General features: G+C 48.2%; 1 protein-coding gene across 9 annotated transcripts in view; it reads left to right on the top strand.

Moving 5' to 3' along the window:
• The window catches only part of ANKS1A (ankyrin repeat and sterile alpha motif domain containing 1A), an 855968-nt gene that overhangs the window by 182693 nt on the left and 655891 nt on the right, over nucleotides 1-17384 (top strand). For 6 of the 9 annotated variants that reach the window (XM_069633488.1, XM_069633491.1, XM_069633489.1 and 3 more), the window contains exons 3-4: nucleotides 21-177; nucleotides 3957-4019. The exons of 1 other annotated variant lie outside the window; for it this stretch is intronic. In XM_069633488.1, the coding sequence (XP_069489589.1) occupies nucleotides 21-177; nucleotides 3957-4019 (220 nt within the window). The remainder of the gene's footprint in view (nucleotides 1-20; nucleotides 178-3956; nucleotides 4020-17384) is intronic. 2 more of the 9 variants (XM_069633494.1, XM_069633490.1) reach the window with 1 other exon arrangement.

Genomic DNA, 17384 nt, shown 5'->3' with positions numbered 1-17384 from the left:
TGCCATCTCTTCTCTTGCAGGGATGTGGTAGAGGCGTTGCTCAGGAACGATGCGGTGACGAACGTGGGAGACTGTAAGGGCTGCTACCCGCTCCACCTCGCTGCCTGGAAGGGGGACGCCCATATCGTCAAGCTGCTCATCCACCAGGGACCCTCGCACACCAAAGTAAACGAGCAGGTGCGCCTTCTCGCCTCCCGCATGCAGCTACTATGCTACTGTGCCACGGTGGCATTGGGGCCGGTTGCTGGCACTGACCTAGTCTTAAGAGCTTTAAGGAAGAGAAGCTGTTGTTTCTTTGTTGTGTGATGGTATGTATGATGGTTAGTCTGTATGTGGCCCTCGGATGTTCTGGACTTCAACCCTCTCCAGCATAGTCAGTGAGTAGGATCGTGGGAGCTGTAAAGCCCCGGATTGGTGGCAGGCATATTGCACTGCCTTGTGCCAACGTGTACCCCAAGTACAACCACTGGATCGTGTAACGGGCCAGTTACACAAATAGTCTGTGCAATAAGGGAACCCAAAGTGCCCCTGACTCGTCCCATTGCGGATGTGCTTTCTCTGCAGCTTGTGCCAAGGCCGTGTAGTAGGCCTTCCCCTCCAGCAGACGCGTCACTGGGATCCTATGTATATGGTGCGGTGCTGTTCAGCTCCGGCCGTCTCTTGCCAAAAGGTGAGGTGTGCCCTGGCTGTCTGTGCCCGCTGGGCCGGCCATCGTGTGACCTGTGGCTCTCCATTCCCCACAATGCAGGGGCTGTGACATGCCCGGGTCCTGTGCGGCACTAGTGGCACCCTCTTCTAGGATAACTGTGCAGTGACGGGACGCAGCGGCGCTTCCACGAGTCCAGTAGGCTCTGAGGGCTAATGGGTTGCACGGGTGGAGTGCATTTTCAGTGGGACAGGTTCAGATTAACTTTAAGCTCTCTTCACTTGCATGGAGGGCATGTCCCCTACAGTTTTCTGGTTTCAGTGAATGCATTGGAGGCCCGGTTGGCAATTGTCCGACGGTGCAGTTCAGAAGGGTTCCTCCCAAATAACCAGAGACCTGCCCTGGCTTAATTGTTGCCTTCTCACAGCGACAAGGGCCAGAGAGCGCTTAGCACTAGGACCATCGTGAAGCGGTGTTTGACAATCCTCTTGTCTAATTCACCCGGTGAGTTATGATTCTGAACCGAAGTACTTGCCTTTTATAAAGAGCCTCGCGGTACACTCCTATTTCGGCGCGGGCATCTTTTGGCACCAGCATGGTTCGGCGCCGCGGTTTATGAAATACAAAAACATCAAGGATTGATGCGGTCTCGAGCCCTGGTCAGCAGGGCTGCAAGACCGAGAACGAACCATTGGGCTATTGAGATCTTGTACTTTCCAAAAGCACCAGTTATTATGTTATTATCGCTGGCATAGCAATTCATGGCGCAAGGCTGCCCTCTAGCGACTGTTTTCCAACAGCATCTTCGAGTTGAAAGGCCTGGTTTTCCAGCAGACTCTGTCCAGCCTTGTTCTGTACACAATAAGCGTAGCACTGTCTACGTTAAGATCTGGGACCGTTGTTTAAATCTATTACAGCTCCCCCTGCTTGTTTTTGTAGGTCTACTGCGGCGACTCCCTTCAAGTCGTGTAGTCCCTTTTTTCTCCTCTAAACCCTTTATTCCCTCTTCGCACTCTGAATTGCCCACCCTCTGTATTTTTTTATCATCTCCCAATAAACACCTTGCTAGTTGTGGAAATGAACCCTCTTCCTGTACACATTAACCTTTTCTATAGTGGCTTCGATGTGCTTGCAGGCGCTTCGAAGGGTAATCCTTGCCAAACATTCCTTGGCACTGCTGTTTTTTTGAAAATCTAAGGGCTCTAAGCATGTAAAATGCCCGTTCGTGGCTTGTGCCACTTCGCCCATATATTCCCTGCCCGTCTAATTGCATCCACCTTTTGCATCCACGAGGGAGGTGGGAACTCAGCTGAAGGAGTCTTTTGAAAAGCGAGTGGGGCCACGAGTGCTCACTCAACACGCCTCCAAGTGTATGCATGTGCTGATCTTTGCTTCGTGCACCTTGCTCTCATTAACCCTCTGGAGGTGGTGAGATTTGCCACAGGTCTCAGTATAGTCCGCAATACACCCGTGTCCCATTCCTTCTCCAGCATTGGATCTTTCAGAGTCGCATGCTGTGACTATTCCCTGGCCTCAGGCTGGTAATCCTCGGTTCATTTTCTCCATCATAAGCATCATGAGACCTTCGCCACCGGGCATGGGACCAGAGCGTTTTTTTTATTTTTTATTGCACCAAAAATCGAGTTAATTTTTTTTTTTTTTTAGGCAAAGCTAGGCACACCTCCCTGACCCCCGCCCCCCACCCTCACGCCCGGTTTCGCTCCTCGGTCTTTTTTATCTGCAGGGGTTTGCACTTACCACATTTGCACAGCTGATTATTTTTTTTCTCGTACTTTTTTTTTGGGTTTCTAATAATTCCTTTCCCCTCGTGCCTTGGACTTTCAGCATCTTGCCCCCTCCGCCTTTGCAGGGTGCACATGCGCGTATCCTCACATACACTAGTGCTTGGGCCCTGTCCATTGTTGGGAGGCATTTCTTTATTGTGGCGGGCTTTGTCAGGAACCTTGGCTGGTCTCCTGAAGGAGGGAGGAGGTGGTCAATATACCGGCTGTGTCCCACCTACCCAAATTGATTGATTGGGAAGGAATTCAGATGGCTGAGCGACTTCCTTTTTAGGGCACCCCAGGTCGACTTTTCCTTTCTGGGGATCAGGGACTCGAGGAGGTGTGCTAGCTGCTCTTAAGCGTTCCAGAGATTCCCCACTCCGTGGCTAAATCAAGCGGCCCAACCAAGGATCCCCCTCGAGGGGCTCAACACACTAGCTCTGCCCAAGGCTTCCCAGGCTCTCCAGCCGAGGATACCCGAGAAAGGGCCAAGAACACCTGCTCTGCCCAGGCGTCCCAATCTGGGACCTTGAGCACCATGGAATCGCCTAGCGGGAAAGATTTGCACTCTCAAAGCTGTGTAGCACTAGGCGCCCAAAGCTTCTACAAATCCTTGTTAGCGCAGTGCAAACATGCCCCCTTGAGTAAACCAACTGCTGGTAGCCCAGGGAGATTGGTTTGACCCTGCGGTTTTGCTCTCACTTGCAAGAACTCCACATAAACCAGATCCCTGTGTGGCAGGGTGGAGACCATCCCTTTCCCGAACTATTCACTTGCTAACCACAACACAGGTGGAGTCTGGAGTGTAATAACGTTTGACAATGTCGTCTGCTATGGCTTTAGGTATGGTCATTTTTCAGGCATCCACTTCTCTTTGCTTACTCTGAAAAGATCCATACTCCTGAGTGGAAAGGAACTGACTTGGGTTAAGCACAACAGTCGAAGCCAGCCATTTGATCGTCCGGGCATTATGAATCCTGCCTTCCTGGAAACCCTGAACACAACTGCTGAATATGATGGGGGGGGGGGGAGCGAGTACCAAGCAGCCACTTTATTGATTGTTGCGGCGTGTTTGCCGTCTTAACATGATGTGGGGACAAACCTTGTTAACGGTGAGAAATACAGAAGATGAAAGCCAGTGGGCCTGTATTTATCTGCATTTTAAAGCTGAACTCCGTTTGCTCCCCTCCCTTCAGTGTTTAAGGAGCCATTTCTTTGGCTTATGGCAACACCCGACCTACGAGTACCATGATCTCTGCTGCAGGCTCTGTAGTTGCCTAGGATGATTGATTGTGTGTGCGATGTCCTCGCTGGTGGTGATTTACAGACAAACTGCAAATTGGTAAAGCTTCGACTTTCACATTCTGATGGAATTCTTTATGCTGTGGCTGCGGGCTGGGTAGGGGCATTGATCAGTACCAAGATGAAATGCTTCTCCCTGTACCAGTGCTGATCCAAGCTCATTGCTTGCGTTGCTGTTTCATTCATTTCATCACAACCTTTTTTCTTTCCTCTCCTTTTTGTAGAATGCTCTTGAGATCAAAGAACTCAAAAAGTACGGCCCTTTTGATCCTTATATGAATGCTAAGGTGTGTACCTACCTGAATGGGATTTCACTGTGCCATCGCCACTCCTGGAGTTGGGTCATCTAACGCTGCCTTTGCTCATTGACTTTTCTGCACCTTTCTATCACCCCAGGCACTTTCCCCTGAGCTCTTGCCTTGACACTCCACCACTCATCCCCAGGGGGCTGGCCTCAAAATGTTCAAATTCCCTTCCTATCCCCACTGGTGGCCCTTCTGAAACATCTGATGGGTACTCTGCAATCAGTACCCTCGACACCAGGGCCTCTCCAAATGTTTTGGACTACGAATCCCACGATCCCTTACCATTTGGCAATGCTGATTGAGGCTGATGGAAGTTGTACTCTAAAACATTTGGAGAACCAAATGTTGCAGACCCTTGCAAACTCCTACTGAAAGCTATGCCAGCTGCCATTATCCTGCTCTCTTCTCCACTTCCCATCAGCCGTCCTCTTCTATCCCCTAATACACACACAGAGCAGTCAGTCCTAGCTTCCCATCAAATATTCTTGGGCTATGCTCTGTCAATCAGTTTGTTAACCACCCACAATTTCACCTCTTAAAGTCCAGCCAATCCTTCAGAGACTTTACTGTTGCACTGTCACATCAGTTCTTTTTGAGGCACTTACTTTCTTGCCTTCCAGAATATCCGGCCAATCACATTTTGGTGCCGTAACGCAGCCATCTCGGTCTCCATTGAGCACGCCAATCTCATTTTCACAGACAACCATGAAAAGAGCGGAGAGCTCGAGTCCCTTTGGAGCGTGTTAGGTTCCTGCACCACATACCACTGACTGCGTCAGCCTCTTTCCTCCCCTACGTGCCTTGTTGGGCTTCAGAGCACTTTATTTGTGTTTGTGCTTGTGGACTACACAGGGAAGGATCCCTGCTGCTGCTTCCCCTTTTGGTAGCAGAGATTGCAATGTTATTTGCCCGTCTCAGCAACTTTCTTGGTGTTCAGTGAAGTCCTTTCTGTTTCGTCTTGCTTGTGGCTACCTTCTTTTCCTTGTCGTAGGTGGGGTCTTGAATGGCATGTGCCTCTCAGCATTTTGATTGTGACATCCCCTTGTTGTCCTGTCTGTCTTGCCTCTGCTTTCTTGCTATGGTATTTGAACGCACATGTGAAAAATCAGGTGGCAATAATGAAAACAAATGTACAAAATTGAAACCAAAATCCTTCTGTGAACTAAGGAAGGTGCCGCCTCTTCTCTAAAGAAGCAGGATCGATTCACTGGGTTCCTTGCTTGACTTGTTGGCTTGGCAGGAGTCCACTGTCTCCTGTGTCGTCTTGGTCTTCTCTGAAATTCAGAAAATGTAGAAGGGAACCGTTTGCATTTAAGAGGATTTCAACGGAGTAGGAAACATTTTTTCCTCTCGTTTGAAAATTAGTTTTCATTTGCTCCATTTTTTTTTTCTTCCTGCATCATGGGTACACAGTGAGAGAAGGGGCTAATGCCGCAGAATCACTCATGTTGAAGCCTTTTTATTTTGGGGGAAAAACTTGCAATACTATACACAACTACTAAGTGGCCGCCTATTAAAGGAATGCCTTTAGCCACAGAAAGGTCTACTGGTAGGCAACTTCTACCATGCATTCCATTATGTTGACCTAGGACTGTACCTTCTGAACACACATTTCTGCTCTGGTTATTTGTATTGAACAAATGAATAAGCAAGAAAATTGTAACTAAATATTGCCCAGATTCAAATATTACACCTGGTGCCTTCCTGCCTGCCGCTCTTTTTCACCACTTATCAAGCCCCGCCCAACTGGTGCCTTCCTACTTGCCGCTCTGTTTCCCTACTTAAGGAGCCCTCCAGCTTCTTTTCCTTTGCAGATGGGGAGCAGGTGCAAGTGGATCTAGGTCACCTGGCATAAGCCCTGCCCACCTGGTACCTTCCTTCACCTTCACCATCACTGTCTTGTGGCAAATGCTGGATTTGACTTTTATGGACTTCATTCATTCACGGTGCGTCACTCTTTCTCAATTCTCATGCTGGACTTCCTTTGCATCTTGTACTCATGGTGTGATCATGTTGTTCCCATCTTCATCTTGTATCCTGGCTTGCAACATTGTGTTACTACTGACTTCTGCAATTGTATTCGCTCTCCAATCTTGCTTCTCCACTCTTTTTGACTTACTCTCTTTCCTCTCCTCCTTTCCCTTCTCCCTTTCCCTATCTCCTCCCCTTACTTTCTTCTATGCACTTTATCAGATTTGTCCCTGGACCTAATATGATAGCAACCTCGTCTGTTTCCTCCACCCTCCCATTACTGTTTTTTCCTCCCGACCACCCCTCCAGCACTATCTGAAATGTCGTCTGGCCTAGTATGATAGTTGCTTGTTTTGTTCCTCCCCTCCCTTTCTGCACCCCTCTCCCTCACCTTTTGTTTTTCTCCGGCTCTACCAGAAATGTCGTCAGGCCTAGTACAGTAGTCGCCTGTCTGTTTCCATTTCCTTCCCACTCTCTCCCTCCCTTCCTTATCTATGTCTTAGCTCTTGCACTATCTGAAATGTCGTCAGGCCGAGTACGATAGTTAATTTCACATCCTTACTGTTCATGGCCTGTAAGAATGTGGTTGTATTTTCCCTTGTTCCCTCCCTTGCCTTGAAGCGCTTGAAACACATTGTGTATAGGCGCTATATAAATAAAATATCATATCATTAAGTGATTAAAAAGCAGTTCTGTGTTTACCCTTTGCAAGACACATGGGGGGTGGGGGTTTACTCGTCAAAAGATTACGCCACTGGTATAGGAGTTGCTGGTGTAGTCTTGATCCTTTCAACTCTGAACCAATCTTTGTTAAGCAGACTGCAGTGTGTTTGCAGCTTTATATACGAAATGGCATTTATAACGCACCTGTACACAAGTGTTTCTAGGTAAGACAAGGACAGGGAAACAGACAGAGGGAGGGAGGGAGGGAGGGATATGATATATGATAGGTTATTTATAACGCGCTTAATACCCAGAGGTTTCTAAGTGTGGACCCAGGGATCGAACCTGTGTTGTGCCGTGTGGTCTTGCTTCCAAGGCGAGCACGTAGCCCCTGAGCTATCCTCCCGAGAAAGGACCGAACAGCGATCTTACCAGGCCTTGTATCAGTCAGATCGCGCAGGTACGTGGAAGGGGAGAAGGGGTGGGTATAGTGCAGGTTACTCAATCAGAGCATTGCAGAGAGAAGGGGCTGTATGGTTGCAGATACAGACCATAAGTGCCAGGGGAGCACGGAGGCAGTGCAAGGGCAGCGGGACATGGAGGAGCCTGGGCCAGAGTTCAGAGGGTAGCCAGTTGACCAGTGTGTGGTGCAGTCGGGACATCAGCAGGGGAGAGGAAGAGAGAAAGCTAAAGCTTAAAGGACGATTTTGAGTTGCTTCCGTAACCGGAGGTGGTCCTGCTCAAGTTTGAGAGGCAGGTTACCTGATCCAGAGGGAGGCCCCAGCCGAAGAGAGATCTGCCCCCCAGCTCTCTGCTTGGAAAAGCGTCTGACCCTCAGAGTTGAAGTGGATGAGCGTAGAGCTCGAGGAGGGAGAGGTTTTGGAAGAGAGAGTTGGAGTTAGTGCGGTCCCAGGCCCCAGAAAGCCTTGCGGACGATGCCAAGGGTCATGAACTGGAACCTTGCCACCACAGGGAGCCATTGAAATGATTTCAGAGCTGGCGAGATACGATCCCTGGGCTTGATGCCAATGCCAAGTCTTGCAGTCCTGTTCTGGAAGTTGTAGAGTTCGGAAAGTAGAGGCAGGCAGATTTAGAAAGAGGCTGTTGCAGCTGTCAAGCCTATAGAGGACTAAAGCTCTGGAGACAGTGAGCCTCTGGGGGAAAGTGAGAAAAGGAAGAATACTTCTGAGGGCGGCCAGCTGATAGTTTTACTTCTCAGAGACGTCAGAGATGTGAGAAGAGAAGGAGAAGGAGGTGGTGAAGTGGAAGATGACACCAAGGTACTTAGCTTCACATGTAGAAGCAGGAAGAGGGCCCAGAGTGGGCAACCAGAGAGAGGAGAGGAAAGGAGCACCTGGTGTTCCAATGAGGAGTATCTTAGTCTTACTGACATTAAGGCAGAGATCATTGGCGGCACACCATTACTGTATTGCGGCCAGACAGTCTTGTATGAGTGAAGGGGAAGAGGTGGCTGAGGAGCCTGAAGGGGAGCTGGGTGTCATCCGCATAACACTGAAAGTTAGAGCAGAAAGTAGCGATGCGGGGTGTAAGAGGTGCTAGGTAGTGGTTCAAAAGCCAGGGGAGAAAGGTTAGACTCTTGGGGAACACCACAAGTACAGAAAGATCGAAGAGAGGAAAGACCGCAGTTGAACTTTGATATTGTTTCTCAATTACCCATTCATAGACAAAAATTCTTCCACATAAATAGGGCGTTAATCCTTCTACCATCTCTATATTCAATGGGTAAACTTTACATTGTCTCGCATGCCTGTTGGCTGGTTTCCACAAGTCTTTTTTCTGATTATTTACCTGTCCTAAATAAAAGTTTTAGAGCAGTTATATTTATCCTAAATCTTTTTGAACCGTTGCTTACTATTTTGGGCAAAACATTTCATTTCCATAATGTTTTGTTTTCTCTCTCATTCAAGTTTTATCCACCAGGTGAATGCAGAGTTAAGGAAAATTGCCAAATACGGTTTTGGACCTATTGTGTTTGTAAGGAAGGTTGTACATTCATCTCTGGCTTTACTTCTGTACCCTGCTGGCAGCAAGCCCTATGTGGTAGTCTATGCTGGTGGCCACGTCCATTACCTGGTTTTCAGCCACTAACCTCAGGCAGGTGAATCCACTGTGGGCTCTAGCTTTGTGTAGGTGCTGCATGGGTGATGGAGACTCGCACTGTGGAGGGAATGGGAGGCATCGGGCAGAGAGCTTGGTCTTGTCGCAGGAAAAGTAGCTGGGGCAAATTAAGTAAACCATGCCCACCCGATCTGCCTCGAAAGAAAGACCCTAAATTAAGGTGGATCGCACAGTTCTCTCATCAACTGGAACACCAACTCTCCCGACTTGGAGGGAATTCTGGGCGGTGTGACGACATGGGGAGCAGAAGGGTCCCTGGCTTTTGGTCTTTTAAAAGAAAACTCTTTATTAAGCAAGTGTAAGATAAAACTGTGTTTTGAGGAATAACGCAAAGTGCTCAAACATAAATGATTTTAAGTCATCCTTGTGTGAATTGGACAAACCTACGGTGTACTTGATCTTGGAAGTAAAACTGTACTCAAAACCCTAAAGTACATTCGCCTGTCTCCTCTAATCCTTTACATAAAGGTTTCCTGAGTCAAATGTTCCTAAAATAGTGCGTCGTCAGAGTGGATAAATCAAATAGTGAAATGAGGAAAATAACTTAGTTCTACCCTTAAGTGCAGAAGGGTTGGGGTTAAAATCTCTAACTTATTCTTTCCCTTAAATAAGTAATCCATTCAGAGGCCTTCTACCAGGCCTCCTTGGGTAGACGAGCAACAGGACAGCGTCTGTAAAAACTGAAGCTGGGAGCTGTAGTTGCCTTTCAGGTGTCGGACCTTTTAGACGAGGGATGAGTTGGGGTCCTGCTCTTTGGTGCCTTATCTCAGTCCTCTGGTTTATATTCTTCTTCCTCTTCCTCATTGTTTCTTCTTCTTTTAGTCTTCTTCGTGTCGTCGTCTTTGTTCTTTTTGTCTTGGTTTCTTCATCCAGGTAGAAACTCCTCCTTTGGGATACAGCACCTCTTCCGTTCACCAGTGTCTGGAGTGAAATCCAGGGGACCTGACTCAGACCAGTTCAGAGTGGGCGCTGGCTCTGCTTTTATAGCCAGACTCCTCATTCCGTTTGCTGCTGATTGGAGGAAAGCCCTGCATACAGGATTGGTTGCAAGGGTGTTTCCACTGTGGTCCTCTTCTGTTAGGCTCTCTGTCTCTCTCTCTTTCTCTCCCTCCTGATCGGCCAGTTGGACTTCTGTTTTAATTATGGATTCACTTTCTTTATTTCCATTATTTGTTCTTCTTTCATCCTGCACTTCTTAAATATTTGTCCGATGCAAGGGGCTTGTATTTTTATTGTATTCATTTAGATGCAACCTTACATTCCTATGAGTTCCTGTATATGGATTTGAACTTGGGTCCTCCCACATGTAACACCATAGAACAAACATGCAGGACTTCTGCTAGCACTTCTGAAGGAAAAGGCCAAGTCCTTTCCTCTGAGGTCCTGCAGCGCCTGTCTGCCAGCATCTCTCATCCAGTTCCATCCCTCAGAGCGGAGCATGCCGCTGTCCCGGCTCCTGTTGTTCACCACAGGCATGCTGAGGGATGGGTGCTTCGTTGTACCTCCATGTGCTGTGAGCTGTGCCTCTACTGGCACTGAAGGCACTCTGACAAATCCCAGGGTATTGTCACTGCTTCCATGCGGGAGCCCCTTCCCATGAGGCCAGGGAGGTGAGACTGCTACTTGATTGTCCCTCTGGGGGTGGTACTCAGCGGGTGAATCTCCTGTGTAGGGAAACCCTCCACGGGACCAGTGACAGTCACCTTGGGAGAACACAGTATTTCATTCCCTCCTTCCTTCCACCCTGCTCAGTACCCTGTGGTCCCCCACACCTCTATCGATCTGTGTAGAGTTGAGGAAACCAAGTCCCAGGAGAATACTGTGATGAAAAATAGTACCATTGAACTCTGACCATCATCAGTTCAGTATTGGGATGAGGAGGAAGGATGGAGCAATGAAGAATACCTATGGAAACCAGCATATGCAGTCTAGTTTCTGGAGACTGCCTATTGGTTTCCCAAAGTACAAATCAGAAGACAGACCATGCCATTGTTCAAGCCTGCCCCAAAGGATTCAAAAGCGAAGTTTGAATGCTGCAGATGGAGAGACACAGGAAGAAGCTGTATATATGAACGCCAGTGTGGAGAAGCTGTCATCTCTAAGGGAACTGCCAAGAACTGACGAGCCATGAGAAACCAAAGAGAAACCAAGTGCATGGAAAACTTTGGACGCTTCCCGGAGGGAAGCTGTGCAGCCCGACTCGCTGAAGCAGGGACAGAAGGATCGAAAGCTTGTGCAGAAAGTCTGAGAAGCCAGAGTGGGACGCCAGGCAGCGGGAACCCGAAAACAAGGTATGGGTGTTGCCTGTGTCCACGAGAAGGGCTAGAGACTGAACAAAGGAAGCCTAAGGAGGGTCAGGGCCCTGATGCGAACTTAAGAGGCTGATAACATACGTGTCAAGGACTCTAAGAGAAATCTAAAGATGACATATGCTGCATCAGTAGACACTTGGCAGGAGAGTAAACCAAGTGTCCTGGAAAGCCAACACAAAGGGGCCTGGGACCCAAGTGAACTACAGAGGCAGAGCTAAAGTAGATAGGTTGGAGACCTGAAAGAAATATAAAGGCAAAGCATAAGAGGGTCTAAGACCCTGAGGAAATGGAGGAGAGAGAGAGATTGAAACTAACTGTATAAAATATCCTATGTTGAACAGTACCTGGCAGGAGAGTACACCAGGTCTGTTCAGTTGGACAGTGAGTGAAGTTGGGGTAGAGAACCAGCGAGAGCCACACACCATGGTCTGGGACCCATATGAAGTTTGGCGAGGCCCACAAAAGCAAAGCACAAGGGTCAAGGATCCACACGAGTGAAGAAACATATATTCAAGGGTCTGAGAGTGGCCCAGAGCACGTCGAAGAGAACCTGAAAGAACATAAAGGGTTCTGGGACCCACACAAGAGAGAATTTGCCAAATGAGTCGGAGATCTCGAAACAACCCAGAGGGATCTTGGTCCCAAGTGTGAGAGACATTTTCTGGAATTCTGATTTCTATAATCAAGTCTGGCAGGATAGTGCACCAGACATGGCACTACAGTGTTGAGTTGGAAGAAGAAACCAGGGAAAGGGACACCCCTCCCCATACAAGGAAAATGCTTTGTGACAAAAAGGTCTACAGTTGGGTCTGGCAGGATAGTGAACCGGACTTGGCGCTACGTTTGGGAATTGACACTTGGGAACTGTGCTTAAAAAGTCGCTCGTTGTGTTTTGACACCATGAACTGAACTTTAAAGGTCTGTATCGGTCTGGAACGAAAGAAGCCACCTTCTGGATCAAGAACCCCTGTTAAGACATCACGGCAGTCCTTAGTGTTTTGTTGAGGCAGGGCAACCCCTCATAGAAATAGGGCAAGATAGGTTTTTCCTTTTCTTTACCTTTATAATAAGTCTCTGCCGACAAGCATGCTACCACTGTGTCAGACTCGTGCTTCTGCACCCTTACAGCACAGACCACTTTGTTTAAAGTAATGCTGAACTGCTAGACTTTAATTAGTTGGAGTTGATCAAATATCAAATACAACTTCATAATCTCTGTTGTACTTGTGTGATGTTTCTGGTGGCAGTTTACTACTTCCCATACACTGGGCTTGATTATACTGTGATAAGACATCTGCAGTTGGTAGCCCATTAAATTTGGTGCAGAGCTGCTATTCTCAGTTTTCACTTAAATTTCTATATTCTATCATCTGCTGCCCTTGGCTTTACCTTCCCAAGTTGTTGCCTCACAAGCGAGTAGTCCTGGTGCCTAGACGGAGGTGCTATCTGGAGATTTAATACTGCACCTGCTAGTGTAGCCATGCGGATTGCATTTATGAAAAGCACTGCCATTGATTGCAACAGCCCTGCAGCTCATAGTCGAATGTGCCATCCCCCGCTATTTACTCATTACAAAGAAAGAAGGTTGCTGACCATTATAGTTGTAGTTGCAATATTTGAAACCGCGTAATCCGCGCAGAACTGGTGACAAATAAGGCTATTTAAACAAAGATGTTTTTTAAAAAAACAAGGTTTAAAGCTTGACAAATCGTTTTGCCGTTAATTTATTTTATGACTGGATTGAGGTTATCGCATTGTATTGCCAGCTCCTCAGAAAATTAAGCATTCGTTTTCGAAGGTGAATGTTTGTTTAGAGTGAGAAATTGTAGATCAGTGCTGGGAATTGCCCATCTGCTGGAAGGGGTGCTATAATTAGAATTTTTCTTTTATAACTCGCTTAATACCAATGAGTGGTTTCTAAGCGCGGGATTGGGATTCAAACCTGTGGTGCGCTGCGTTGTCTTGCTTGCAAGACAAACGCGTTGCCCCTGAGCTATCCTTCCTTCCCCATTTTAAAGGATTGCATTTCACCTGTGATCCCCTCATTAGCTCGAACCCTTTAGTGAGGCGGCATCCTTTAATAAACCAGATGTAACTCCTCTGCTCTGATCCAATGTGAATCACATCCCATGATAAACCACAGATGATTTAGCAGCTCTGATCTCCATTCCTTAATAAATCAACTGAGTCAGCCCTGTGGAAAATATGCTTGTCATCTCTCCCTGCATAGACACTTGCTCTGATATAAATTGAATACCAATACTGCACGCAGCCCCAGCCCTAGCTCCTGGAGTCGCTCATCCACAGCACAACCTCTCTAATCAAATCAAGATGCAACCCAGCAGAGCACTGCGCAACAATTGCCCTATTGCGTAACACTCATGCATTGACCCCAGAATCTTTAAAGCAACAATGTTCAGTATGAATTTGGCGACCAAGACCCTAAGATCTATTCCTCGCTCAGGAACGCACAGGATGATTTCACCCAGATTATGACCCCTTGTGTAAAATCCCTTTCAATTTACAAAAGCACTGTCCATAAAAACTAGGGTGCCGTGTTTTAATTGAAGCTCTTAAGCAAGATTAAGCCCCACCTACCAAAGTCTACATTTCAGAAAACCGTCCAAGCCCTGTTTTATTGTCCTATGTAGGTGGTGGCCAGATCCTTCTGCTAACCAGCCAGATTTCGCTTCACCTCCACCCCTGCCAGTAAGCAGTATTTTATGCACCTGTCCAGTTGCTTTGAGAGAAACACATGAAATCAATCCCATCATCCCATCACCCCATCAACCCTTATAACCCCACTCCAGCATCGACTGCTTGCCCTTGTACTCTTAAGATACTACGTCCTTTTAATAATGGCCCTGTTTACTCCCCCATATATCCTATAAACCTGTCGGAATGTAAATGTAAGGAAAGGGCATTTCTTGTCCCCAGTGGGGGAAGGAGGGCGATCATACCCAGTGGGATACTGCTTGCCCTGTCCACTAGGGAGGGTGTTGCATAGCAGACTCGCCTCAATAGTCCCAAAGAGGGTGGCTCCCCCTTGGGGAGAAGGGACAAACTCCATGGATTTGCCAGGTTGTATGTGTTCATATTGCAGCACAAATATCGCCGTACATGAATGGCGCAGTTCTTTGCGGCGAGATTACCCCATGGAACCTGCGGGGCACACCCCTGCAACACCAGTATATTTCCGAGGCTTGTGGACTCCGCTTAGATCACATGCTGTGCATAGGCGACATCTAGTGGAAGCTGCAGAGTATTAGTTTGTTTTTCGAAACTCGAAAAGGGGCGTCGAACTAGGGCGTGCCAGTATTACTATCGCTAGTGTGACGTCCATTGTACCCATGATCCCTCACGTGTGTAGGACCCTCGGATCTTTTTTTCCCGCCATACTTGTCGAAAGCATATCGCAGAGTTCCCTTGGCTTTAGCCATTTATCTTTATTACATATGTTCCACGTTCTCCAACTCTATGTCGAAAGATCGCTGAAGGTCGACATCGATACTCGAGACCGAGGAAGAACAGCCATCGAGACTACACGATGGATTTTGGCCCTCGGAATGCCTCTAGTCTCTGTCTGGGCCTCGGAAGGCCTCTGGCCTCGGCCCTGTACAAGTAGGGAGAGTGGGGGGGCTGGACACATGCACACTGGCTGCCAAATAGTGACATATGGAGAGTACTCCCTTTAAATTCTGCCCAAAGTGTAACTGTACATTTCCCTGGGTAGACAAACACAATACATGCAACTTGTGTCTTCCGCTGGACCATTCCGAGGCTAATTGTAGAGCTTGTAAGCTCTTCAAAGCCAAGACAGTCAAGGACCGCTCGACCAAGCGCTGGGCCCACTTGCCAGGCAGCAGGAGGCCATGGACGCAGTGGTTCCTTCACTGATGGCAGCGACGCTGCCTTATCGGACAGCGAGGGCACAAAGGTGTCGTCGGACACCCACGCGCAAGCCCCCGACCTTGGAGGACTGACCGGCGATTAAGTTATGGGGACATCACTGGCGGCAAGAGCGCAACACACACCTCTTCCACCAAACACACAAACCCCAGGCGAGATTCGACCCGTATGTTGAATGACCGGCAGAAGAAGGCACCTAGAGAGCGGTCTGCCGATTCGGTGTCCCCTGGGCGTTCCAGGTCACGGTCGCCTCATGACACACATCAACCGTCCATGGTTGCTAAGGGTGCCACACTACCAAAAGTCATGGAGGCCCGGTCGTCTGAAGACTAATCCAACCTCTTCCCCCAAGTAGCGCGTTCGATGTCTACTTCTGTAGTACGTTCGAGGTCTGCTTCCGGATTCAACACCCTTCTTCCAAGACTCCCGAATCTCGTGATGGCACCTCCGCATCTCGACGCCAGGCGTCGAAACATTCAGGAAACCCCAAAGGGTCAGGTAAACATTCCTCTACACATGGGAAAGGGGAAAAACAACATAAAGCCTCTGAACATCCGGTTCAGAAGGAGAAACACCAGGAAAAACCCAAGGTACCTGACCCTGCCACCAGGGAAAGATCTGTTCCTCCCACTAATCAGGAAACAGAGATAATTGAAGAGACACTGCAGGAGAGGGTTATCCCCAGTTCCAAGCAATGGAACTTTGAGGACATTGATAGAGTAATGAGGAGGATGACCTTTTTTGTAGATTTCTACGAAAAGGACCCAAATTACTTTCATAGTTATCATGGTACTACAGCTACCCCTGCGCCTTCTAGATCCAAAGACCCTCAACCTCCTAAGAGGCTCTGCTCTGAGACTCCAGTTCAGGGTTTGATTTCAGACCCTTCCATAAATGAGCCTTACCAGCCATATGGTGAGGAGTCAGAAGTACAAATGCTGGAAGGACAGACGGGGGTCAACTGCTATGGGGACGATGAGGATCAGGAAGAGTAAGACTAGGCGGAAGCCTATACTCCCCTATTCCCAAGGATCCCCCTGTGAATGACTCGCCGGTTGACAATCAGTCTTTACTTAATGAGGTATTCGCTAAAGCTGCAGCCCATTTTCAAATTGACACACTGGGTGTCCAAGAAGAGAGATTTTGCAGAGGAAATTATATGGGACAGGAAATCCATTGCCCAAACTACCCCCATTTTAAAATCAATTCAACGCAGAATCGATCCTTCCCTGGTAACCCCTAATCTTACTCGAGCGGTCAATCCACAAGTAGAAAAATTATTTGTAGCCGCTCCCTCCGATCCACTATATATAAGGGGTCAGTTAAAACCCGACTCACTGGTGGTTACTACCACCAGAAAGAGGGCGGGAACACCATTCACTTCTTCTGAAGCACCCTCGGACAAAGAGAGCAAGAGAATATATGCTCTGGGGAGAAAGGTGGCATCCACGTCGGCATACCAAGCACGCATTGCCAACACCACCACTCTGTTAGCAAGCTACAATTGCCACCAATGGGAACAGGTAGCTGCCCTCATTGCCTCTGCACCTGAACCTCTAAAGAGCCAGTTGGCCCAAATTGCATCGGACGGAAGATCTGTGTCTGGATGCATTGTTAAGGCAAACCTCGATGCAGCAGATAATGCAGGGAGACTAATAGAAGAAGGCACAGTCATTTAACACCATGCTTGGCTAAGACAATCAGTGTTTAAGCCCGAGTCCCAAGCCACCCTCATAGATATGCCGGTAGAACCAAACCATCTATTTGGGAAAGCAGTGGAGGAAGCACTGAAGACTGCTAAGAACGAATATGAAACCTTAAAGTCCCTCGGCCAACTAACAAATAAGCCCTCAGGTCAAAGGGGGAATAACAATAATTTTCGGTGCTTTCGCGGCCAAAACTCCCAAAGAGGGTCCCATTACTATCAAGGTCAAGGAACCTCATGGGGCGGCAATCAACAGGCTACACAAGGTTTCACCAGAGGTCAAAAGAGAGGCCGCGGTAGAGGGAGAGGCAGCCCAGATAGAGGCACTTCGCCACCCAGTAAACAGTGATGTTCCGCTCCGGGTCCCTTCCCATGCATCCCCAGTAGGGGGCGCATTTCCATCTTCACCCACGCATGGGAAGGGATCACTTCGGACAGATGGGTGCTGTCCACAGTGTCCGCGGGATACTGTATAGAGCTATTAGAACGCCCCGCAACCATCTTCCAAGACAGAAGATGCACTCCTGGGAGCACCAAAGAATCCTCCTTGAGGAGATAGTCGTTCTTCTTGCAAAGGACCCAATAGAACTCGTCCCGGGCAACCAGGTAAACAAGGGTATTTATTCAACCTACTTCCTTGTGCCAAAA

Source organism: Ambystoma mexicanum, chromosome 13 (assembly GCF_040938575.1).
Source record: "Ambystoma mexicanum isolate Mex_15411 chromosome 13, UKY_AmexF1_1, whole genome shotgun sequence".
Lineage (NCBI taxonomy): Eukaryota > Metazoa > Chordata > Amphibia > Caudata > Ambystomatidae > Ambystoma > Ambystoma mexicanum.
Note: the sequence above shows the minus strand (reverse complement) of the source record. Positions and strands in the feature narration are given on the sequence as shown.